The sequence below is a fragment of the Hippichthys cyanospilos genome, chromosome 19 (assembly GCF_059441005.1).
Source record: "Hippichthys cyanospilos isolate Australia breed blue-spotted pipefish chromosome 19, RoL_Hcya_1.0, whole genome shotgun sequence".
Lineage (NCBI taxonomy): Eukaryota > Metazoa > Chordata > Actinopteri > Syngnathiformes > Syngnathidae > Hippichthys > Hippichthys cyanospilos.
The window spans coordinates 796,018-822,738 of NC_142387.1; the positions used below are offsets into that span (position 1 = coordinate 796,018).

The following is a 26,721-nucleotide window of genomic DNA, read 5'->3' on the forward strand; positions in this document are numbered from 1 at the left end:
TTGATTGATGTTTCTCCAAAATTGATGCTTTTCAGCAAATGTGAAAATATTCTTTGTGCTCTTTTGGACAGCAGTGGGTTTCGCCTGGGAACTCTCACATGGATGGCATTTTGGGCCAGTCTTTCTTGTAGTAGAGTCGTGAACAATCACCTTGACTGAGGCCACTGAGAACTTACAGTTCTTTGTAAGTTTTTCTAGGTTCTTTTGTGACCTCCAGTATCAGTCATCATCGCACACTCGAGTAATCTATGTTAGTTGACCACTTCCCGGAAGGTTTGCCATTGTTCCCAATTTTGTTTATCTGAGAATAATGGCCCTGATTGTAGTTCAGTGGAGCCCCACAGATATGAGTATGACTTGGTAATCTTTTCCAGACTGAAACAGTTTTGCACTTCTTCTGGAATCTCTGAATCGTGGCATGACATGTTTGTTCTTAGGATTTTGTACCCTATTTCACTGAGTGTAGTAGATTATATTTAATTGATTCCTCAATTCAACAAAGGTGATGGCAATGAAATTTGGGTCTGCCCTTTGAAAATAAACTCAAAGTTTCTAAAACCGTGGTTGGTCATAGTTTTATGATTTAACAAGTGAGGGTCAATTACTTTTTCATTTAGGACGAGATAGCTTTTCCCCAGGAAAATAATTTATAAACTGCATACTATACTATATATCATTGGTTTGTCTCATTCTGATTGTAAAATTGGTTTGACGAAATTAAACCCTTGCGAGTGACAAGCAAATAAAAAAAAAAAAAAAAACAGAAATCAGGAAGGGGGAAAATACTCTTTTTCAGTATAACTCTTGTCATGCTGTGGTGTGAATGTGAATGCATTTAATTTCAGATGAATGTAGAAGTAGAGAGGAAGTTCATAATCAATGCCAACATTCTGAAGACACTCAAAGAAATTGGAGGTATGTTTTACTGTTGTTTTACTATTTTAAAGGCAGTGGCGTCTCTAGCATGAAAAGTTGAGGGGGACACCAGAGTGGGCGCGAGCAGCAAAACCTACATAATAAATTCTATTTCAATTCAAGAACACAATTCTTTTTATTGATAGCTTTACAAATTAAGCCTATGAATAAAAACTTTAAAAGATTCCAAATAAAAGTACTCACCAGAGTTGTTCACTTCTTGAATAGAAAGGATGCATGTCGATCTTTCATCTGGGCAAACTTGTTAAAAACCCTTTTGTCAAAGTCCAATAATCCATGAATGACTTCATTTTCAATAGACAACATGCAGTCGCTAGTGCATTTAATCTCTGCTGGCCCATTGAGTTTATTGTAAATGTTTGGGTCCTTTTAAGTGTCGAAAAGTTGTTTTTCTGACTCAGTTGCTGTGATTGGAGTTGTGATGATAATTCTGAGCAGTGACAAAGTTTCAGATCATGCAACATCATCAACTGCTGCAGAGACAGCCGTATCCAACATTGACTGTACAGCAGATTTTAGTTGTACATTCAAATTCAGCATATGGAAATGATTTGCTGAACTTACTGACAAGTGTGCTGTCTATGAGCTGTAGTGCTGTACGGTGATCACTTTTGTTATAAATCACTCCTCCTCATAAACAAACCACGGTATCTCAAGCTTCATTCATAATTGCTGCAGTGTTTGTTTTCCATCTGTGCCGTCTCTCTCTCTTGAAAGATGTCATCCACTTTTTCTATCTTTGAATCTCATTGTAGTGCATGTAGCTTCCAGCGATTTTCTAATCACACTGTTAGCCATGTTCCTCTTGATTGAAGGTGCGAATTATGTCCTTTCCTGCTTGAACGATGTTAAAATGCATCGGTTGATGCACTTTAAACGTTTAATTTCAAATGTTTGCTCGAGTGGCAAAGTGCTAAATTTAGTGTTTATTAAAGCATCCAGATCATTCATATTGATGGTAAATGGACTTTCACTTATATAGCGCTTTTCTACCTTAGGTACTCAAAGCGCTTTACACTAACTAGTCATTTACCTATTGATGAGTTGCTTTTATTGTCCTTTAGGTGACAATGGAAACCGAGGTAGTTTGCTACCGCCATCCGCCAAAACTGAACATGTTTGTTACGTGTGTGACTCCAATATTTGTATTTGCTGATTTCGGCCTTATGCTATGTTCAGACAGAACACGACAAAGCGCGTCGTTTACGCTCTACCCCAGTTGTTTTGTCGCGGGAACAAGATAATCACTTTTGTGAAGTCACTTTTTGTCGCGAGAGGGATGGGGAGCTAGCTTGCTGTGCACTTTACAGTGGATCCAGAAAAGAGAGCATTGCTGAGAACTTTCACTTATCTGGGATGGAGCAGAGCCAATATTTTCTCTTACAGCACCTTTCTTCTTCTTTTTTTTTACATTGCCTGTCCCTTGCGTTGTGGCAATACTTGTCTCCCCCAAAAAAAAGTTTAAACGTCGCAACCAAGTGGCTGATAACGTGCTAAATACTGAGCTGTCAATGCTGCTTTTTAACTTCACACGACAGGCGAAATTATGCGCCGCGCTGCTTCGCGTGGCGTCACGCAGCGTCTTACGCCGCTCTATGTCCATTGCGTCGCCTGAGGCGTCATCGTGCCCTGTTGCGCAAACTCCACTCACTGATTACAATACAAAACTGTCTGCTTTTATACCTCGATCGCAATTGGCGTGAACGCAGTTATTAGGGCCACATTGACCTGGCCCCTTTGCTGTCTCCTCAGAGAGGTTAAAAACATGCGCACCACGATTCTGGTGGCTGGTCACTTAAACAAACGCTCACGGGCTGGCCCCTTTTCAGTCAGTTAGAGAAATTGTTTTTGTCTTGGCAAAACCTTTGGATTTGCAAAACGGAATTGCCTTGGTAACATAATTGGTAGTTATAATCATGAATATTTTTATTCAGGATATTATTTATAGATTATTACACTCTAAAGAGAGGACATTTTTAGCCTGCAGTGCTCCTGGCCCCAAATGCAGAGACGCTACTGCTTAAAGGTAACACTACCTTTATAGACTATCATTTTAGAACTGCTTGCTTGCATACTGTATAGTACAAACATACTGTATACATATACCATAGATATACAGTCAGCCCCCTGCTTACGAGCATCCTGATTTGCGAACATTCCGCCTTACGAGCGTGGATCAGGGAGAATTTTGTCCTCCGCTTACGAGCAAACCTCTCGTCTTGCGAGCATTCCGTCAAACCAGCCATTGAGTATGTAGAAATGTTCTCGCCTAACTGCGTCAATATATTCAGCAGTTGCGTCATCTACAATCATTAATAGATACTTATGGCGGTAACGTGAACGCTATTGGTCTTACAATCTCACACTGACTGTCTCACTCACGGTGTCTAAATATATTACCATTTAAGTGTAGTGTTTGTACAGCTAAAGGGAAAAACAGCTGACATGAAATTAAATGTGCCGATTGCAGGACAAAGAATTGTCATTGGTTTAAATGTGTGTTTTTTTTTAATTAATTGTCAATACATTCCAACCGTTTAAAAAAAAGTGTGAATAATTATCAGTCAGTCAAGGAGACGCCAATATGCTATTGGTCGATTAAGGTCACCCGGTCTCACTCACGGAGATGCTATTGGCCGGCGTCACACGTCAATCACAGAAATGCCGATATGCTATTGGCCGAACGCCTTTATCTAGCTTGATGGGACAGGATGGAAGGAAGTAGACAAAATGAGTGAAAAACGGAATGTTTTGAAGACTTTGCAAACTTTATCTGTTAGACATAGCTTCTAAAATTACTAGCAGCGGTAAAGGAAGAAATAAGAGGATGATGTTTTAGTATCTCCGTGATTTGCACCATGACTGAAAGAGTTACTGTAACACTGTAAGACCAATAGCCTATATGCGTTGCCGTATTAACTCAAGAGGTTAATCTCTGCACCCTATTACGGGTGATGATACAGCGCCATATAATGGTTGCTAGACAAGATTGCATGTCAGGTTAGTCGGCGATCTCCCGATATGCATTGGGACAGCGTCATTGTTGCAATTTTGTGAGTTGTAACCAAAGGTGAACTGACGCTCGAACAAGCCATAAGTGTGCTGCCTAGTAAATGCAACACACACAACCACCTCTCCGCTTCCACCGTGCTCAATTCACGTCGGGAAAAACAGTTGACATGAAATTAAGTGTGCCGATTGCAGGACAAAAAATCGTCACAGATTTAAATGTGTTTTAATCAATAAGATGTCAATACATTCCAACCGTTTAAAAAAAAAGTGCAAATAATTATCAGTCAGTCAAGGAGACGCCAATATGCTATTGGTCGATTAAGGTCACCCGGTCTCACTCACGGAGATGCTATTGGCCGGTGTCACACGTCAATCACAGAAGTGCCGATATGCTATTGGCCGAACGCCTTTATCTAGCTTGATGGCACAGCTGGTTGGGATGGAAGGAAGTAGAGAAAACCCTGACTGAAAAAGTTACTTTGACACTGTAAGACCAATAGCATATCTGATTTACCGTATTGACTTAGAGCATTCATCTCTGCTCATCTCTGCTTATCTCAGCACAAGTCACGTCTTTCCAAAGGTAAAAGTCATTTATCCTTTGTATTTGTTATTTAATGCAACTGTACAGTAGATTATGTCACTTAATATTAATTTTACCGTGATGATTTTACCTAAGGCTTCTGCGCGCGTTGCACGCACTCACGAATTAACATGGGTTTGGATTGCCCGCTATACGAGCAATTCGAGATACGAGCGTAGCCGCTGAACGGATTAAGTTCGTAACCCGGGGGCCCACTGTACTTGAGTATAGTTGGCTCTCTGTAGTCTGTCTTTTAATCAAGTATTAAATTAAAGAATCAATGCATCTTTTCTTAACTATCTATTTCTGATAATAGGTGTTAGCTAACAATGTCTGTGTCCATATACATTATAAATTGCAGGCAAGGGTCTTCATTGTGGGATTTCATTCATCCTATACATCCTTTCAATAAGATAATATTGTAATATGAACAGTAATAATGAATTAGATGTATGTAGTGCATTCATTTTTGTTGTACAGATGACATTATCAGTTTTAATTACCCACCTTGGCAATATCTCTTTCTCTGTTGTTTTTTTTAGTTTGTGCCGGCCAGTACCAGTTTAAGGACAGATACTATGATACCCCACAATTTGACCTTACTTTAAGAGACCTGTGGCTGCGTCAACGCAATGGATGCTGGGAGCTCAAATGTCCAACTGAAGCAGACAAAGGGGCAGAAGCAACACTAGGAGAACCATCAAAAGCATCCACACTATGTACTCGCTACAGAGAGATAACCAATGTGGCTGATATCAATCTGAAGTTGAAAGAGGCTCTTAAAAACACTGGTGCAAATGATGAGTTCTCAATTACTGAGGACTATCAGACATCCACTGTTCTTGGCAATGTAAACGTGAACTGTTTGGAAGAGGAGTGTTGGGAGAATGCTATGAATCTGGTTTGTTTTGCGGACTTTACCACAGTGAGGCGGACATTCACTTTGAACGAAGATGGCGTGCACATAGATCTAGATGAAGCAGACTTCGGCTACGGTGTAGGAGAGATAGAGGTCCTCTTATCAGATGGAGGAGATCTGCAGGCTGCCTTGGACAAGATTCACAGGACTGCAAAGAAGCTTGGTAAGTTCAGTTCTGATATCTCGTGTGTGTAAAATTATTACACTGTGTTAAACATGTACATTATAATTTCCCAGAGGTAAAGTCAGTGGACCATAATGTGTTCCAAATAGGCATAAATCTCTGATTTACTTGTATTATTAAACAGTATTCCCCAAAGAATGTGTGAAAAAAGAGCTACAGGGTCAACTGGTCAGCTGTCACCATCTTCAAACCTATCTTAAATATATAATGAGTCCTCTTTTCAAGATGTTCCCAGCGTATGACATATAGAGATTATGAAATCTCACAATCAAGTAAGGTGTTCTCACGCCACTTTGCGCTGCATCTTTTGCGCCCTCGGTGCTTTGCGTTTTTCTTTATTTTCATAATTTAAAAAAAAGCTATATTGCAGAGAGATGCAACAGATGAGTTGACTGTAATTGGACATGCCACGGGCACTCGACCCAGAGTGGAGCCTGTAGTTAACCAAAATGCCAGGGAAGCAGAGCTTATACTCGAAATTCTAATTTATTACAACTTCTTCCCAGTGCCCTGTTTTGTTCTCACCGTACTCCTCCCACTCGGCGTTGTCACAGCGTGTGAGTTTCACTGGGGAACTACTACCTTGAGGTGTAACATTAGGTTGGACAAGATTGGCTGGTCAATCAGCTCATGGGCAGTTGTACAAGACACATGAGTGGCAACATAGGCCAATTGAGTGCAGGAGTGGATTACAACTCCTGCCCTCATTGATCCATGTCGCACCGGGAGCCAATCACATATCTCGTAAGAGTGCCTTTGGGCCGATTGACAGATTGGCTGGCCAATCTTGTCCAGGCTGTGTTGAACCTCATGTGGTTGTTTATGATGCTCTGGACAGTTGCCACAGGGATACCAAACCGCTTGGAAATGGTCTAGTAACCCTTTCCCTTGCTGTGGGCACACACAAGATTCTAACACAGGTCCTCCCGCAGGTCTTTCTTCTTGACCATGATGTCCAGTGTCACAGTATGACTGGGAGACTTTTTTTTCATTCATACTCTTCTAAAAAAATATGTTTTTGTACTATATTTTAAAGGAACCTAGAAAAAAAGTCACGTCAAACTAGTTCCTAGCTTATTTGTTTTTGTTGAAAGATCGCCCATACCACAACATAATTGATTTATATTGATTTAATTCAGACAGAGTGGGAAAATACAGGAGGCCTCGGGCCAGTCCTGCTTAGGTCGGAGCAGAAAATGGCAACCTTTTACCTTCCACATTTACCTTTGGGGCGACATGACTTGAGCTGGTAGTGGGTGGAGGCGGAGGGGAGCAGAGTCGAACCCGCAGAATTTTTTTTTTTTTTTCTTAAACGAGAACTTTTTTCAAACGAGAACTTTTTTTTTAAACAATGAGTTTTTTTTGTTTAAGCGAGAACTTTTTTAAACGAGAACTTATTTTTAAACGAAAACATATCACCGGCGATTTCCTTCTCTTTAATCCATAATAGAAGAAGTCTCTCCATTTTGTTGTTGACCGAGGTCCGTTCCCTGGCAAGGAAAGTCATGCCCTCAGAAGACTTGCTTGCTTTAATTGCCTTCCTTGTTTTTGAGAATTGTACCGATTGTCGAGCGGTTACGGCCATACTCACTACCAAGGTTAACTATGCCTGCGCCTTCTTCGTATTTTTTTTTTATTATCTCCTGCTTCGTTCCTATTGTCATCATACTCTTACTTCCTTTACCACCACTTGCAATTTTAGAAGCCATGTCTAAAAGATAAAAAAGTTTTCACAACACACGGACCAGCTCGTGCCATCAAGCAAAATGAGGGAATTCAGCCAATAGCAAATCGGCATCTCTGTGACTGCCTTAATCGACCAATAGCATATCGGTATTTCCGTGACATGCGAGAAAAGTTGTTTTTATTGATGCAGCAAAGCGAAAAAAATACTGTGGACACACTGACCGGCATGTTGGATGGTTCATAAGACGAAAGCTTTTTGCGTAAGAGGGGGACAAAAAAATGCCGCAGTCCACATCGTAAGATGAAAAATACGTAAGACAGGGGGGTTCGTAAACCGGGGGCCCACTGTATATATATATATATATATATATATATATATATATATATATATATATATATATATACAGTGGTACCTCGGTACTCGACCGCCTCTATACTCGACCAAATCGGTGCTCGACCAAAAAATTCAAGTAGGTAATGCATCGGACCTCGAACAGATTTTCGGTTCTCGACTAGCCGAGCCGACCCGAACGCGCTCCTCGGCCCTTCTCGGCCAGCGAGTAAGCGCCAGTTCAACTCAGACCGGCAGCGGAGTAAGACGTTTGTTCGAGTATTTCTTCCCGGATTTAAACTTTTTCGTGTTGCTCTAGCCCTTAATAATGGGTCCAAAGAAAGACAGTGATAAGAGGAAGGCAAAGAGGAAAACAATGAGGACCACTATTGAACCGAAGAAGGAAATTATAGCAAAATATGAACGTGGTGTACGAGTGTCCGACCTCGCGTCGCAGTTAGCTAGCGTCATCATGGAAGGAGTAACCCTCCCTCCCGTCCTCTCCACATCCATTCCTGTATGCCATCAACCACTCTCCAAAACGTAAGTAAATTATACAAAATGGTTTATAATGCTTTATTTATCTTTATCTTTATCGTTAACATGTACTGCTTGTGCACATTTACTTGTGCACACATACTTTCCATTATTTCTCATGGGAAAATTGGTTTCGGTGTTCGAACAAATCGGTGCTCGACCACCACCTCAGAACGGATTATGGTCGAGTACCGAGGTACCACTGTGTATATATATATATATATATATATATATATATATATATATATATATATATATATATATATATATATATATAATTTATATATAAAAATATATATATTGCGCCCTCGGTTTCCGAACTCCCTGTTTTACGAATTTTTCATCTTACGAACGTGGACCGCGCCGTTTTTTGTCCCCCTCTTACGCTTTGCTGCGTCAACAAAATTAACTATTCTTGCATGTCACGGAAACGCCGATATGTTATTGGTCTTATAAAGCCACAGTCACGGTCTCAGTCACGGTGTCAGTCACGGAGATGCCGATATGCTATTGGTCAATTAAGGTCACAGTCCCGGTCTCAGTCACGGAGATGCCGATATGCTATTGGCCGGCGTCACGTCAATCACAGAAATACTGATATGCTATTGGCCGAACGCCTTCATCTAGCTTGATGGCACAGCTGGTCGGTGTGTTGTGAAGACTTTGCAAACTTTATCCGTTAGACATGGCTTCTAAAATTTCTAGTGGCGGTAAAGGAAGAAGTAAGAGGATGATGACAATAGAAACCAAGCAGGAGATAATAAAAAAATATGGAGGTGCACGCATAGTTAACCTTGCTCGTGAGTATGGCCGTAACTGCTCGGCAATCTTCTAAGGGCAAGAATTTCCTTGCCAGGGTCGGACCTCGGTCAACAACAAAATGGAGAGGCTTCTTCTATTATGGATTAAAGAGAAGAAAATCGCCGGTGATATGTTCTCGTTTGAGAAAAGTTCTAGTTTAGGAAAATAAATAAATACATTCTGCGGGTTCGTCTCTGCTCCCCTCCGCCTCCACCCAGCTCAAGTCAGGTCGCCCCAAAGGTAAATGTCATTTTTCCTTCGTATATTTATGTTGTTTAATTTAACTGTACAGTAGATGATGTTACTAATTTTTAATATGTGTATAAAGTCGTGATGTTTTTACCTAAGGTTTTTGCACGCGTTGCACGCATTCACTAATTAACATAGGTTTGGATTGCCCGTCATACGAGCGGTCTCGTATGACGGGCAATCCAAACCTATGTTAATTAGTGAATGCGTGCAAAAACCTTAGGTAAAAACATCACGACTTTATACACATATTAAAAATTAGTAACATCATCTACTGTACAGTTAAATTAAATAACATATACAAAGGAAAAATGACATTTACCTTTGGGGCGACGTGACTCGAGCTAGGTGGAGGCGGAGGGGAGCAGAGACCAACCCGCAGAATGTATTTATTTTCTTAAACAAGAACTTTTCTCAAACTAGAACATATAACCGGCGATTTCCTTCTCTTTAATCCATAATAGAAAAAGCCTCTCCATTTTGTTGTCGAGCGAGGTCTGTCCCCCGGCAAGGAAAGTCTTGCCCTTAGAAGATTGCCGAGCGGTTCCGTCCATACTCACGAACAAGGTTAACTATGCGTGCGCTTCCTTTGTATTTTTTTATTATCTCCTGCTTGGTTTCTATTGTCATCATCCTCTTACTTCTTCCTTTACCGCCACTAGCAATTTTAGAAGCCATGTCTAACAGATAAAGTTTGCAAAGTCTTAACAACATTCCTTCCTTCCGTTTTTGACTGATTTTCTCTCCTTCCTTCCGTCCCAAATCTTGCAAAGATTTGTGTGATACAAAGGTCAAAATCTCTGTTTAAGGCCTTTCACAGTCACATTGCATGTATCCTGTTTTTTTGCTTTTAACTTGTATTTACTGTTATATATTAACTTATAGTATCTCAGATTCTACTACATTTATTCAATACAACTTATTTCATACTGCTTTGGACATTGAAACAATATACTGTATATCCATAATGTTAATATTAATAATACTGTATTAACAATATCAACAATAACAATAATATTATTCACAAACAATAACCATTGTTTCATTTCCATTGCCATTGCTTGAGTACCTGATCCCCTCCCCCAGCTTACAGTTTGTTCAAGACTGAGTGACTCCTCAAATAAGCAGACAACTGATTTAATGGAAAGGTTATCTCAGATTCCAATACAGTTTATTTCTTTCTGCTTTGGACATTGATACAAATATTAATAATTCCAAAATTATTTTTTTTCCAGCAAGAGTCTATGTCTCTTTATTGCACACAAACAATTTTTGAGGCTTTTTTTTTCTTCCCATGGTGCTTCACTGTTGCTGTAAATTTAATTTACCATGGTGGGCTTAAAGACAGCTGACTCCCAAGAATAAAAGTGCACAATATTGAGTGTTGCTTAATTGGCAGGGGAGGGGCTGTCCTTTCTCTTTCTCTGCAAACTGTTGCACATCTGATCCCCTCCGTCCACTTAGATTGTTCAAGACTGAATGACTCCTCAATTAAGCAGACAACGGCTTTAATGGTCAGGTTATCTTTTTATTTCATTCTGGTTTGGACATTGATACAAATATGAATTTGTTCCAGCAAGAGTTTATGTCTCTTTATTGCACACAATTTATTTGAGTTTTTTTATTTTTTCCTCCAAAGCACTTGTGTCTTAACAGTATGATAACTTTGGTGTCGTCACTGTTGCTGCAAATGTAATTTATCTTGGTGGGCTTAAAGACACCTGACCTCCCAAGAATAAAATTTCACAATATTGAGTGTTGTTGCTTAATAGGCAGGGAAGGGGCTGTTCTGGGTGGTATTATAGTACCACCTATTGGATGTTTAGTGTAACTGCACTTGATGTTAGCCAGGCAAGCTCCTGACATGCTTTGCAGTAGCGCCACTACCATTGGATGTTTAGTGTAACTGCACTTGATGTTAAGCAGGCAACCTCCCGACATGCTTTGCAGTAGCGCCATCGCCGTTGTACTGTGAGATGAGCCGCAAGAGTAAACTGGCACATAAACAAGCTATTAGTGTGTTGTGCATTATTAATACAACACACACACAAACATGGTGTCAGAAGTGGACGTACTTCGGTGTTAACGACTGCAGGAAGCCAGCAAGTGAGTTTAGCGCGTTTGACTATGAATGTCTGATACACCGGGGCAGAAGCAGGAAATAGCCATGACTGCGAACATACCCCCGCCAACTCTGATGAAACTCAGCGGCAATCTGAGTGCGAATTGGGACATTTTCCAAGAGGAATATGAGGATTACGCTTTAGCAACGGGGCTGGTAGACAAGCCCGAAGAGGTCCAGGCAGTGACTATGAGGCTATAAGTGAGTCGTGCATTATTAATACAACACACACACACACACACAAACAGGGGCGGTCTTTTCTCCCTTCTCTGCAAACTGTTGCAGCTGATCCCCTGCCACCACATACAGTGCGTCAAGAGTGGCTCATCAATTAAGCAGACAACTGCTTTAATGGTCAAGTTATCTTTGATTCCAATAGTTTATTTCATTCTGCTTTGGACATTGATTGTCACGGGGGAAGAGAGAGGACCCAAGAGCACGCATGAGCTGGTAAGAGCAATGAGACGGCATTTATTGAACGGAATATGCAGGCAGTAGTGGGAGCTGACGGGAGCGTGGCATAGAGTTCTGAGAGGGTCCTTAGTCAGGGAAGCTGAGATTTGGCAGGCAGCCGGGCGAAGGAAGGCAGACGGGAAGGGGGCTTGGGCGGATTGGTTAAAACGGCAGGCTAGCGGGTGGTCAAGGAGGAACGGGGTCGGAGAACAGGCAGGCAGGCAGGACGAATTGCTGGAAAGCTCGGCGTGGCGCATTAAGACAATCTGGCAGGTTGTGAAGGGAAGTGACCGGGCTTTATACTGGGCGGGTGAGTGGTTGCAGGTGTTAGTGTTTGGGGCTGATTAGCAGGAGGGCTGAGCAGGTGAGGCTGGAAATGAGGTGGCTGAACTGGCGAACTGTGACAGGACCCCCCCATCAAGAGACGCCTCCCGACATCCCAACGCCACCACCGGGCGGGAGGAAAAGGCCAACGGCCGAGGAACCCCCACGGGCGGGGGGGCGGGAGCGCCGCGACGCCTAGATGGTCCAGACGGCTGGTCTGGGTGAAGACGGTATAAGTCTGCAATCAGTGTGGGGTCCACGACTTGGCGGGCGGGGATCCATGACCGTTCCTCGGGACCACATCCCGCCCACAGCCCATTCCCAGTGCCTGCCCAGCTAACTGCCTGTTGGTCTCAGAATCCCTTCGCTCTGAAGTTCTCCAGTGGGCACACTCTTCGAAGCTGACCTGCCATCCAGGAGTCCAGCGTACGATTGATGTTCTGAAGTGACACTTTTGGTGGGCTACGTTGGAAAAGGAGGTGCGGGAGTTCACCAAGGCCTGCCCTGTTTGCAGCCAACACAAACCTGCCAATCAGCCCCCTGCCGGTCTGCTGCACCCACATCCTGTCCCGCACCGACCCTGGTCTCATATATCCCTGGACTTCATTACGGGTCTGCCCCGATCCGATGGTATTGCAGTCATTCTCACGGTCTTAGACCGCTTCAGCAAGATGGCCTACTTCGTCCCACTCCCAAAGCTCCCGTCAGCTAAAGAGACTGCCCAGCTTCTGACTCACCATGTGTTCCGCCTTCATGGCATGCCCCTTGAAGTAGTGTCTGACCGGGGACCGCAATTCTCATCCTCCTTTCGGAAAGAGTTCTGCCGCCTAATCGGGGCAACGGCCGACCTGTCATCTGGATTTCACCCCCAGACCAATGGACAGACGGAACGGATTAATCAGGAGGTTGAGACACGTGCCTTAGGTGTCTAGCTTCACGCGACCCCTCCTCCTGGTCCACCCAGCTCCTGTGGGCTGAATACGCCCATAACTCCCTGACCAGCTCAGCAAACGGCATGTCTCCTTTCGAGTGTGTGTATGGGTATCTGCCCCTGCTGTTTCCTGCTCGATAATGATACCTCCTGCCCCTCTGCCCTCACCTTCGCTCGCCGATGCCGACGGACCTGGGCTCGATCTCGCTCTGCGCTCTTGCGTGCAAGTGGGCGCTACACCCGCACCGCCAACAGGCGACGTTCCCCGCAGCCGACCTATCAAGTTGGCCAGAAGGTCTGGTTGTCAACTAAGAATCTACCTCTCCACGTGGAGTCCAATAAGCTGGCGCCCCGCTTCATCGGCCCCTTCCCGATTCAGAAGGTGTTAAGCCCTGCAGCAGTACGTCTCACGGTCCCCCGCTCGATGCGGGTCCACCCGACCTTCCACGTCTCCAGTCAAGCCAGTTGTGGAAAGCCCCTGGTGCCGGCGGCCCCGTCCCCCCCACCTCCCCGGTTCGTCGATGGGAGGCCCGGTGTACACGGTCCGGCAGCTAATCCGTCGTCGGGGTAGGGGCCTTCAGTACCTGGTTGACTGGGCGGGATGTGGTCCCGAGGAACGGTCATGGATCCCCGCCGCCAAGTCGTGGACCCCACACTGATTGCAGACTTATACCGTCTTCACCCAGACCAGCCGTCTGGACCATCTAGGCGTCGCGGCGCTCCCGCCCCCCCCGCCCGTGGGGGTTCCTCGGCCGTTGGCCTTTTCCTCCCGCCCGGTGGTGGCGTTGGGATGTCGGGAGGCGTCTCTTGATGGGGGGGTCCTGTCACAGTTCGCCAGTTCAGCCACCTCATTTCCAGCCTCACCTGCTCAGCCCTCCTGCTAATCAGCCCCAAACACTAACACCTGCAACCACTCACCCGCCCAGTATAAAGCCCGGTCACTTCCCTTCACAACCTGCCAGATTGTCTTAATGCGCCACGCCGAGCTTTCCAGCAATTCGTCCTGCCTGCCTGCCTGTTCTCCGACCCCGTTCCTCCTTGACCACCCGCTAGCCTGCCGTTTTAACCAATCCGCCCAAGCCCCCTTCCCGTCTGCCTTCCTTCGCCCGGCTGCCTGCCAAATCTCAGCTTCCCTGACTAAGGACCCTCTCAGAACTCTATGCCACGCTCCCGTCAGCTCCCACTACTGCCTGCATATTCCGTTCAATAAATGCCGTCTCATTGCTCTTACCAGCTCATGCGTGCTCTTGGGTCCTCTCTCTTCCCCCGTGACAATCAATGTCCAAAGCAGAATGAAATAAACTATTGGAATCAAAGATAACTTGACCATTAAAGCAGTTGTCTGCTTAATTGATGAGCCACTCTTGACGCACTGTATGTGGTGGCAGGGGATCAGCTGCAACAGTTTGCAGAGAAGGGAGAAAAGACCGCCCCTGTTTGTGTGTGTGTGTGTGTGTTGTATTAATAATGCACGACTCACTTATAGCCTCATAGTCACTGCCTGGACCTCTTCGGGCTTGTCTACCAGCCCCGTTGCTAAAGCGTAATCCTCATATTCCTCTTGGAAAATGTCCCAATTCGCACTCAGATTGCCGCTGAGTTTCATCAGAGTTGGCGGGGGTATGTTCGCAGTCATGGCTATTTCCTGCTTCTGCCCCGGTGTATCAGACATTCATAGTCAAACGCGCTAAACTCACTTGCTGGCTTCCTGCAGTCGTTAACACCGAAGTACGTCCACTTCTGACACCATGTTTGTGTGTGTGTTGTATTAATAATGCACAACACACTAATAGCTTGTTTATGTGCCAGTTTACTCTTGCGGCTCATCTCACAGTACAACGGCGATGGCGCTACTGCAAAGCATGTCGGGAGGTTGCCTGCTTAACATCAAGTGCAGTTACACTAAACATCCAATGGTAGTGGCGCTACTGCAAAGCATGTCAGGAGCTTGCCTGGCTAACATCAAGTGCAGTTACACTAAACATCCAATAGGTGGTACTATAATACCACCCAGAACAGCCCCTTCCCTGCCTATTAAGCAACAACACTCAATATTGTGAAATTTTATTCTTGGGAGGTCAGGTGTCTTTAAGCCCACCAAGATAAATTACATTTGCAGCAACAGTGACGACACCAAAGTTATCATACTGTTAAGACACAAGTGCTTTGGAGGAAAAAATAAAAAAACTCAAATAAATTGTGTGCAATAAAGAGACATAAACTCTTGCTGGAACAAATTCATATTTGTATCAATGTCCAAACCAGAATGAAATAAAAAGATAACCTGACCATTAAAGCCGTTGTCTGCTTAATTGAGGAGTCATTCAGTCTTGAACAATCTAAGTGGACGGAGGGGATCAGATGTGCAACAGTTTGCAGAGAAAGAGAAAGGACAGCCCCTCCCCTGCCAATTAAGCAACACTCAATATTGTGCACTTTTATTCTTGGGAGTCAGCTGTCTTTAAGCCCACCATGGTAAATTAAATTTACAGCAACAGTGAAGCACCATGGGAAGAAAAAAAAAGCCTCAAAAATTGTTTGTGTGCAATAAAGAGACATAGACTCTTGCTGGAAAAAAAATAATTTTGGAATTATTAATATTTGTATCAATGTCCAAAGCAGAAAGAAATAAACTGTATTGGAATCTGAGATAACCTTTCCATTAAATCAGTTGTCTGCTTATTTGAGGAGTCACTCAGTCTTGAACAAACTGTAAGCTGGGGGAGGGGATCAGGTACTCAAGCAATGGCAATGGAAATGAAACAATGGTTATTGTTTGTGAATAATATTATTGTTATTGTTGATATTGTTAATACAGTATTATTAATATTAACATTATGGATATACAGTATATTGTTTCAATGTATATACATATATATGTATATATATGTATATATATATATATATATATATATATATACATATATACGTATACATATATATATATATATATATATATATATATATATATATATACATATACATATATATATATATATATATACATATACATATACATATATATATATATATATATATATATATATATATGTATACGTATATATGTATATATATATATATACGTATATATATATACATATATATATATACGTATATATATATATACGTATATATATATATATATATATATATATACGTATATATATATATATATATATATATATATATATGTATACATATATATGTATACATACATATATATATATATATATATATATATATATATATATATATATATATATACAGTCAGCCCCCGGCTTACGAGCACCCTGATTTGCGAACAATTCGCCTTACAAGCGTGGATCAGGGAGATTTTTGTCCTCCGCTTACGAGCAAACCTCTCACCTTACGAGCATTCCGACAAACCAGCCACTGAGTATATAGAAATGTTCTCGCCTAACTGCGTCAACATATTCAGCAGTTGCGTCATCCACAATCATTAACAGTTACTTGTGGCGGTAACGTGAACGCTATTGGTCTTACAACCTCACACTGACTGTCTCACTCACGGTGTCTAAATATATTACCATTTAAGTGTAGTGTTTGTACAGCTAAAGGGAAAAACAGCTGACATGAAATTAAATGTGCCGATTGCAGGACAAAGAATTGTCATTGGTTTAAATGTGTGTTTTTTTTAAATTAATTGTCAATACATTCCAACCGTTTAAAAAAAAGTGCGAATAATTATCAGTCAGTCAAGGAGACGCCAATATGCTATTGGTCGATTAAGGTCACACGGTCTCACTCACGGAGATGCTATTGGCCGGCGTCACACGTCAATCACAGAAATGCCGATATGCTATTGGCCGAACGCCTTTATCTAGCTTGATGGGACAGGATGGAAGGAAGTAGAGAAGATGAGTGAAAAACGGAATGTTTTGAAGACTTTGCAAACTTTATCTGTTAGACATAGCTTCTAAAATTACTAGCAGCGGTAAAGGAAGAAATAAGAGGATGATGTTTTAGTATCTCCGTGATTTGCACCATGACTGAAAGAGTTACTGTAACCCTGTAAGACCAATAGCCTATCTGCGTTGCCGTATTAACTCATGACGTTGATCTCTGCACCCTGTTATGGGTGGTATTACAGTGCTATATAATGGTTGCTTGACAAAACTGCATGTCATGTTAGTCGGCGACCTCCCGACATGCTTTGGGACAGCGCCATTGTTGCAATTCTGTGAGTTGAAACCAACAGAGAACTGACGCTCGAACAAGCCATGAGTGTGGTGCCTAGTTAATACAACACACACAACTTCTCCTCCGCCTCCACCCAGCTCAATTCACGTCGGGAAAAACAGCTGACATGAAATTAAGTGTGCCGATTGCAGGACAAAAAATCGTCACAGGTTTAAATGTGTTTTAATCAATAAGATGTCAATACATTCCAACCGTTTAAAAAAAAAGTGCGAATAATTATCAGTCAGTCAAGGAGACGCCAATATGCTATTGGTCGATTAAGGTCACCCGGTCTCACTCACGGAGATGCTATTGGCCGGCGTCACACGTCAATCACAGAAGTGCCGATATGCTATTGGCCGAACGCCTTTATCTAGCTTGATGGCACAGCTGGTTGGGATGGAAGGAAGTAGAGAAAACCCTGACTGAAAAAGTTACTGTGACACTGTAAGACCAATAGCATATCTGATTTACCGTATTGACTTCGAGCATTCATCTCTGCTCATCTCTGCTTATCTCAGCACAAGTCACGTCTATCCAAAGGTAAAAGTCATTTTTCCTTTGTATTTGTTATTTAATGCAACTGTACAGTAGATTATGTCACTTAATATTAATATATGTATACAGCGTGATGATTATACCTAAGGCTTCTGCGCGCGTTGCACGCATTCACGAATTAACATGGGTTTGGATTGCCCGCTATACGAGCAATTCGAGATACGAGCGTAGCCGCTGAACGGATTAAGTTCGTAACCCGGGGGCCCACTGTATATATATATATATATATATATATATATATATGTATATATATATGTCAACCTCCCGAAGTCTGAAATCCGCGAAGTAGGGTATCAGTTCCTAGATTTCTATGTACGCCCCATTATAGCCGCAGTAACCATAAAAAAATCGTTTTTTTTTTTTTGTGTTTTGCCTATTTTATTTCCTTTCTCCTATTATTTCACATTACATTCCTTATTAACATTATTGTATATTCATTAAATAACTAATATTAGTTTAAGAATTTGTTCTCAGGACTGGTATGTGCACCAAGACTCCGGTGAAAGAGAACGCAAGTCATCACGTTGAACTTCACATTTATTTTGGGTCATGTATGGTGTATCATGTAATATCTGTTGAATAATAAATCAAAAACATCTTAAAGTCAGTCAACTAACATATAAACACTTAATCTATGAATTTACTGTATTTTTAGCCAACATTACCGGGTTAGCAACAACTAACAACTACTTATAAAGTGCAACCTCTACACAAACGAACACATAAACAGAATAAACACTCATCGCTTACTAAACATAGGCAGTAGCGTGCGTTATCAACATAAACGATAATAAACTATGAGCTTACGTTGTCATTCACTACGTCACCTAACTACCCGAATGACCAACAGAGAACGTTAAACAGGAAAAGAAAATGCAACGCGACCCAAATTAAAAGCATGCATTTCAAAATAAGATAAAAAAACGTCACGAACTCTAACGCTTGAAGAATTTCTAACATAGTTATTAACTGATATTACTTCGTTATTTGATTAATACAGTATTTTATAATGTACTTCTTTGCTTTTTTCAATTTTTGTACATTTTTGCACATTTTTTAAATGATTTTTTTTTTTTTCCTGGAAAAAAACGTGAAGTACTGAGATCACGAAATCTGAGACCGCGAAGTAGGAGGGATCACTGTACTCACCTGCGCCCGTCATGAAAACAAGCTCTATAGAGGATGGAGGGACAATATTTGCCAACATTACAACTTATAAATCATCAGGTTGTCATCATGCAGTTTCTATGTACTAAAATTCTCTAAATATTTTCTTCTTCACAGGTGTGATTGGAGATCAGGCAGTTGATGGGAAAATGTCTGTTTACCTTCAAAGACACTACCCAGCACACTATGAAAGACTACAGAGTGAACACATTTTGTAGAGAACCAGGGCAGTGTGGTACCCATGCTATTGCAGTTATCTTATTATCGAATGTGTAATTTGGGTCATTAGAAGTATGTTTAATAAATGTTTTCTTGCTTTTATTGTCGACTCTTCTTAGATTATTAACTATAAAAATTGTAGAAGTGTAGAACTATATCTAAACCTGTATCGTTTTAAACATTAACAAAAGAAAAAAAGGAATACAAATGTATGAGTGCCGGAAAAACAATTAAAACAAAACAAAACAAAAAAACAAAGCATTTTCCCTAGGCTCATCCACGCCCCCCCAGCATCCCCAAGGGGGCCCGCACCACTATTTGAGAGTTACTGCCTTAATGTTTATCTCAAATAGAGCATTACACAACAAGAGCCAGACACTGGACATGCCTCTTCTGGAGGAGCGGTTTTCAATTTCGAATGATGCGTTAATAAATGTTTCTTATGTGTCCAAACTTTCCATACTTTGATCCCTGAGCATTCTAAATTTGGGTTGATTAAAAATCAAGCTCATTAAATGATCTTAGTGCTCATTTTATTCGTGTTGAAATATTGTTACCCAGAGGTGGTTACTCTTTGTCAGCACAGACGGACCCACAAAAGATGAGAACGCTGATACATACAGTGATTGCTTGCTACTTAAGATTTTTGTGCCCTTGGTCTTTTGTGGATTTTGTTTTGGGAAAAAAAAGCTATACTGTATTGCAGAGGGACATGCTGTAACGGTTTTTTGCATGCCAGACACATTAGCAGCAGCCTGGATGGTGAGTTTGAGTCAGATCTTTACATAATCAAACACGATAACGCTGGAGAATTTACATTTGAAATACCTTTTTATTACAAAAGAAATCTAGGTAAGAGATTTCCAAGAGTCTGGTGAACGTTGTCTTTGTCTCTGCCTGTTGATAACAACGTGTGCCGGGGTGTATTTAATGGTTTACGCGGCACTTCCCTGTGGAGTTGCAATCTACTCCCGCCCCAACTCCCGCAGACACACAATGGAGCAGATGTTCACCAGACAGTCGAAAATCTCTTACCTAGCTTTCTTTGAAAATGGCATTTCAAATGTGAACGCTCCATTGTTATGTTTAATAATGTACAGATTTGACTTTAATGCAACGTCCGGGCTGCTGCTAAAATGACTGCAGCCGCGCGAGACTTGAGGAAAGGGGTTACTGCTCACTTACATTACAGTCTATGAGGTTTAACCATTTAATATTTTAGTATGTGTGTATACGTGTACTGCAGTAATATTTGTCTTAAATAATATGTATAGCATAAAGACTTTTCACATTTAAAACAAATACATACATACATATATAGGTTTTTGTCCCCCTCTAACGCACAAACCTTTCATTTTACGAACCATCCAACATGCCGATCAGTGTGTCCGCATTATTTTTTTCGCTTTGCTGCATCAACAAAAACAACTTTTCTCGCATGTCACGGAAATGCCGATGTGCTACTGGTCAATTAAGGCAGTCAGAGTCACGGTCTCAATCACGGAGATGCCCATATGCTATTGGTCGATTAAGGTCACAGTCACACAATACATCTTTGTATTGGTGGAGATGCGGATATGCTATTGGCCGGCGCCACGTCAATCACAGAAATGCCGATATGCTATTGGCCGAACGTTTTCATCTAGCTTGATGGCACACCTGGTCGGTGTGTTGTGAAGACTTTGCAAACTTTATCTGTTAGACATGGCTTCTAAAATTGCTAGTGGCGGTAAAGGAAGAAGTAAGAGAATGATGACAATAGAAACGAAGCAGGAGATAGTAAAAAAATACGGAGGCGCACACATAGTTAACCTTGCTCGTGAGTATGGCCGGAACCGCTCGGCAATCTTCTAAGGGCAAGAATTTCCTTGCCAGGGGACGGACCTCGTCAACAACAAAATGGAGATGCTTCTTCTATTATGGATTAAAGAGAAGGAAATAGCCGGTGATATGTTCTCGTTTGAGAAAAGTTCTAGTTTAAGAAAATAAATACATTCTGCGGGTTTGTCTCTGCTCCCCTCTGCCTCCACCCAGCTCAAGTAATGTCGCCCCAAAGGTAAATGTCATTTTTCCTTTGTATATCTATGTTATTTAATTTAACTGTACAGTAGATGATGTTACTAATTTTTAATATGTGTATAAAGTCGTGATGTTTTTACCTAAGGTTTTTGCATGCGTTGCACGCATTCACTAATTAACATAGGTTTGGATTGCCCGTCGTACGAGCAATTCGAGTTTATATATATATATATATATATATATATATATATATATATATATATATATATATCATAACGCGTAGAAATTCTGTCCATAAAAGTCATGAACCGAATCGGTGATAAAGGGCAGCCTTGGCCAACCCCCACTGGAAACGGATCCAACTTAATGCCGGCAATGCGGTCCCAAACCAGCTCAATGGGGTTTTAAGTCTGGAGACTGTGCAGGCCACTATATTATTTTAAGCTTACCAGCTTGTTTCTTGTAGTTTTGGCCTAGCTTGGACTTGTGTCTTAGGTCATTAATAATAATAATAATAATACCTTTTATTTGTATAGCGCTTTTCTAGACAGTCAAAGATGCTTTACAGTAATACACAAATCAGTAAAGTAGTACACTTAGAAACAATCAAAGACACAGTAGTATAAAAATTGTAAAAGCAGTACACATAGGACATTTACAAGACACAGGACAGAACAAGAGGACAGTAATCACACATTTAAAGCTGTTTGAATAGTGGGAGGTCTGTACAGTCACAGATGCGTTTGGGGAGGGAATTCCAGAGGGTGGGGGCAGCAATGGAGAAGGCTCTTTCACCCCAGGTCCGGTGCTTGGTTCTGACTGGAGGGTGGCGTCAGAGGGGCGGAGGGTGCCGGTAGGGGTGTGACGGTGGAGCATGTTGGTGAGATAACAGGGGGCCTGGTTGTGGAGGGCTTTGTGGGTGAGGAGGAGGATTTTGAAGTGGATGCGTTTAGGGATGGGGAGCCAGTGGAGCTTCTGGAAGACTGGGGTGATGTGGTCACGGGAGCGGGTGTGGGTGAGGAGGCGGGCAGCGGAGTTATGAATGTATTGAAGTTTATTGAAAACTTTGGAAGATGAGCCATAAAGGAAGCTATTGCAGTAGTCGAGTCTGGAGGTGATGAACGCATGGATCAAGGTTTCAGCGGCAGAGGAGGAGAGTGATGGACGGAGCCAGGCGATATATTTGAGATGGAAGAAAGCAGTTCTTGTGATGTGGTTGACGGGGTGTTGGAAGGAGAGGTTGCAGCCCAGGATAACTCCGAGGTTACGGATGTGAGTCGAGGGAGACAGAGTGGAGTTGTCGACAGTAAGAGTGAAGTTGGGAATGTTTTTGGTGAGGGATTTGGGGCAGATGATGAGCAAGTCAGATTTATCGCAGTTGAGATGGAGGAAATTAGAGTGCATGCATGATTTAATTTCAGTGAGGCAGTTGGTCAGGTTGGAGTGAGTTACGGTAGTGAGGGATTTTGTGGAGATGTATAGTTAGACGTCGTCAGTGTAGCAGTGGAAATGGAGGTGGTGACGTCAGATGATGTTACCGAGGGGAAGCATGTAGAGGATGAAAAGAAGTGGCCCAAGCACCAAACAGAGGGACACCTTGTGACAGCGGGGCAACGGAGGAGGTGCAGTTGTTGATGCTGATGAACTGATGTCTGTTTGTGAAATATGATTTTAACCACGGGAGGGCAGTGCCAGTGATGTTGAGGGATTATTCCAGGCAGAAGAGGAGGATGGTATGACTGATGGTGTCAAAGGCTGCTGTGAGGCCAAGGAGGAGAATGCTGAGGTGGCCAGAGTCTGAGGATGAGGAGGAGGTCATTGGTGACCTTGAGGAGGGCTGTTTCTGTGCTGTGACGTGAGCGGAAATCAGACTGAACAGGTTCAAACAGATCATTGGAGGTGAGGTGGGTGTTAAGCTGAGTGGTGACCACATGTTCCAGAATTTTAGAAAGGAAAGGGAAGTTGGAAATGGGCCGGAAGTTGTTCATGGTGTCAGGGTTGAGTCCAGGCTTTTTGAGGATAGAGGTGGCAGCTGCCAGTTTGAGGGTGTCGGGGACTGAGCCAGAGCTGAAGGAGGAGTTGATGATGTTGACGATGAGTGACTAGATGGCTGGGAGACAAGTTTTTGACAAATATGGATGGAATGAGGTCCAGAGCACAGGAGGAGGTTTTCATGCACACCATGAGTCTGGACAACAGCGCTGGGGACATGGGAGGGAAGTGAGAAAGGGCCTGAGAGGTGGAGGGAGGGCAGACAGGTGGGGAGGTGGAGGGAGTGGTGAAAGTGGTCAGGATACTGTAAATGATGTTAATTTTGTTTTGGAAAAATGAAAGAAAGGCGTTACACTTGGTGTTAGTGAAGGAGTTGGAGATGTTGTTGCTGGGTTTGAGAAGTTTGTTTATTGTGGTGAACAAGAGTCAAGAGTGTATGATGTTGGAGTAGTAGGTGGACCGAGCTGAGTTGAGGGCATCTTTGTATTGGTGGAGGTGATCAGTGTAGGTGAGTTGATGGACAGTCAAGCCAGTTTTCTTGCAGAGTCGATCAAGTCGGCGTTTACGGGATTTCATTTTGTTGAGTTCGGGGGTATACCAGCGTGCTGAGTGTGAAAGTGACTGTTTTGATTTTGATGGGAGCTTGCTGATCAAGACAGGAGGAGAGTGTATGATTGTAATAGTTCACAAGGTCTAAAGGGGTTGTCAAGGTGACGGGGGAGGGGAGGCAGACATCTTAGCAGCAAGAAAGGCTGAAAGAGCAGAGGGGGAGATGGATTTGATGTTGCGGAAGAATATTTTGCGTGTATCTTTGGGAGTGGGAATGGAGATGTTAATGTCCATAAAGATTGCCAGGTGATCGGACATGGTGAGGCTGGAGAGCTGATTTATTGTAAGGCCAGTGGAGCAGACGAGATCCATTGTGTGACCACGGGTGCGAGTGGGGAAGTTAACACGTTGTGTGAAGTTGAGGCAATGTAGTAGATCCAGGAACTCAGTAGCAGGTATATTGTTGGAGTCATTGAAATGGGAGTTAAAATCACCAAGGAGAAGAACAGGGGAGATGGAACAGAGCTGGGTCAGAAAATCAGAAAAATCTGAGAGAAATGAGGGTTTTGGCTTGGGGGGCCTATAAATTAAGGCAGTGTGTTCAAATGAGGGAACATCAGGAATGGAGATGGAGGTTGTTTTAATGTCCTTTCTATATATTGCTGCAACACCGCCTCCCCTCAGGGCAAGCTTTTTCAATGTAGGTGAAGTTGGGAGGAGTGGTCTGGTTTAATGAGAAATAGTCCAAGGATTTGTGCCAGGTTTCAGTTAGACAGAGGAAATCAAGATTATTGTCCGTTATAAATTCATTCAGTATTAAGCTTTTTTTGTTGAGTGAGCGGGTGTTGAGCAGAGCCTGTTTCAGGTGGTGTTGCTTCGTGATTGGCTGTGAAGACTGAGAAAGTGGACGGAGATTGGACCGATGCACATGGTGTTTGTTGTGATGACGTAATGAAGAAGTTGCACGACGGCATGAGGACCAGAAGGAATGGAGTTTGGCGACGTAAAGTTGAATGAAAGCATGCGACCCGAGCGACTGTGTGGAGGATGGTTGTTCCAGAATGTACCAGATGTCAGACGCAGGTGGTGATGATGATCTGAGGCGGAGTGGAGCGGCGACTTGGTCCGAGAATAGAGCAGTAGCAGGAGGCTACCGTTAGCTTGCGTTGAGGACCCGAGTGTCCGGGCATAGAGGAGCGATGAGCATCCCAGGAGTAGCCAAGGGACTAAAAACAGCATGCTACATCCAGACAGGTAAGCTTGTTGAGGTGGTGGGAGGGGGTGGTGTCTGTGACAGCGGAGAGAAGACTCAGTTGTGGTGTGCAGAAGATAGGAATTGGAAGTTGTATCAAAACTTACCGGCGGAGGCCCATATACTGGACCTGCTGCGTTGGAAAAGCTTCCGTAGGTTTGATGTGAAAAGCCATATGCTGCACATGCCGGCAGACAGCGTCGCCGCTTCTGTCAACTCCCGTCACTGTCACGCCTCCAAAATGACATGCACATTATCTTGCTGTAGGATGAACCTCTGACTAACTACGCGCATACCAGAGAGTATTGCATGGCGCTGCAGAATGCTGTGGTAGCCGTTTTGGTTCAGGGTGCCAATGAATCTGTACAAGTGACTGACCCTGGATCCAGCAAAATGCCCCAGACCATCACACTTCCTCCTCCATGTTTGACAGATGATGTTACACACAGTGGAACCATCCTCTCACCTACTCGACGGCGTAGAGATCCTACGTGATGAAATGAAGAGTTGATATTTTGATTCATCAGTCCATAATACCCAATTCCAGTCTTCAGTAGTCCAATGGTCGTGTTTCATACCCCAGGCGAGCCATTTTGTCTTATTCTGACATCTTAGCAATGGCTTTCTTGCTGCAACTCGTCCTTTCAGACCTGCAGCTTGAAGCCTTCTCTTCACAGTTCAAACTGAGACTTGCTTACCACGACCACTATTAAGATGGGCTTGAAGCTGTTGTCCTGTGAGCTGTCAATCACGCAAGTGGTTAACTCTCAGACACTTGTCCTCTGATTCAGTTGTGGCTTTGGGTCTCTGTAGGAAAGACCTACATTTTTAAGTTTTATGATGGTCTCTTTCTCGTCCATTGATTGCCTTTTTCTTGCCATTTTTGTAGCAACAAACTACTTTCTGCAGTACGGTTCACCTGATGCTCATGAGGATCTGGTACCACAGTGTGTTCCAACACTGTTTTTATGCAGACAGAGGAGGTTATAAGTCAGCAAGCGCCTACTTTACGTCTACTTTCAAGTACTCATCATGCCTCATGCCAGGTGTTTTCTCCACTTCAGAGACAGGGGCCATCACTTCCACATGCTCCCTTTCAGCTTCTCGTGATCCCGGGTGAGGGAGTAAGGTGTTCGCTAGCTTTGTGGAAGCCACCCTTGCTGTCCATTGAAGTTAGGGTTAGGGCTAGGAAGGTGTTCCTGAACCTGACTGGGATACTGCCTAGTCACATGGCTTAGTTGGACATCAGGGTCAACTTAGAGAAGGCATCTCTTGTTCCTTCTCAGGAAATTATCATTATCAGGGTTTTGTTGGGACACTTCTTCTACCACAACATGCTCAACCTTAAGCTACATTTACTCATCCCTGCTTCCGGGTCACTGTATGTGGCAAGAGCAACAGGAGGTGTAAAATTGTGCAACATGGTAGTGCTAATATGCCAGTCACCTGCCTTTGTTATGATGGAATGAGTTAGAAAAGACCTGAAAAAGAGTCTTGATACCTCGTCCAACTGTCTTGGATGGCTGCACCTCTCAAGTACTCTCTTCATTAAATATTTTTTAAGTAACTGTTAAATATGCTACTGCTGCAAGTTCCATAAATAGCGCCTAGAAACCTGTAGCTTCCTTGTCTGTCAGTTTTATAATTTCTGACATCCAACTAAAGTACATATTCAAATAATAACGAACATAAGAGGA

General features: G+C 42.8%; 1 protein-coding gene and 1 pseudogene across 10 annotated transcripts in view; one reads left to right on the forward strand and one right to left on the reverse strand.

Moving 5' to 3' along the window:
• The window catches only part of thtpa (thiamine triphosphatase), a 36,129-nt gene extending 16,815 nt beyond the window's left edge, over positions 1-19,314 (forward strand). For 5 of the 10 annotated variants that reach the window (XM_088402503.1, XM_088402500.1, XM_088402499.1 and 2 more), the window contains 4 exons: positions 72-184; positions 846-915; positions 5,074-5,613; positions 19,111-19,314. In XM_088402503.1, the coding sequence (XP_088258629.1) occupies positions 846-915; positions 5,074-5,613; positions 19,111-19,211 (711 nt within the window). In that variant the 5' untranslated portion in view covers positions 72-184 and the 3' untranslated portion in view covers positions 19,212-19,314. The remainder of the gene's footprint in view (positions 1-71; positions 185-845; positions 916-5,073; positions 5,614-19,110) is intronic. The other 5 variants (XM_088402504.1, XM_088402501.1, XM_088402506.1 and 2 more) reach the window with 3 other exon arrangements.
• A 2,407-nt stretch (positions 19,315-21,721) lies between these two features.
• LOC148407575 (uncharacterized) lies at positions 21,722-25,199 on the reverse strand (annotated as a pseudogene).
• Positions 25,200-26,721: the final 1,522 nt, after the last annotated feature.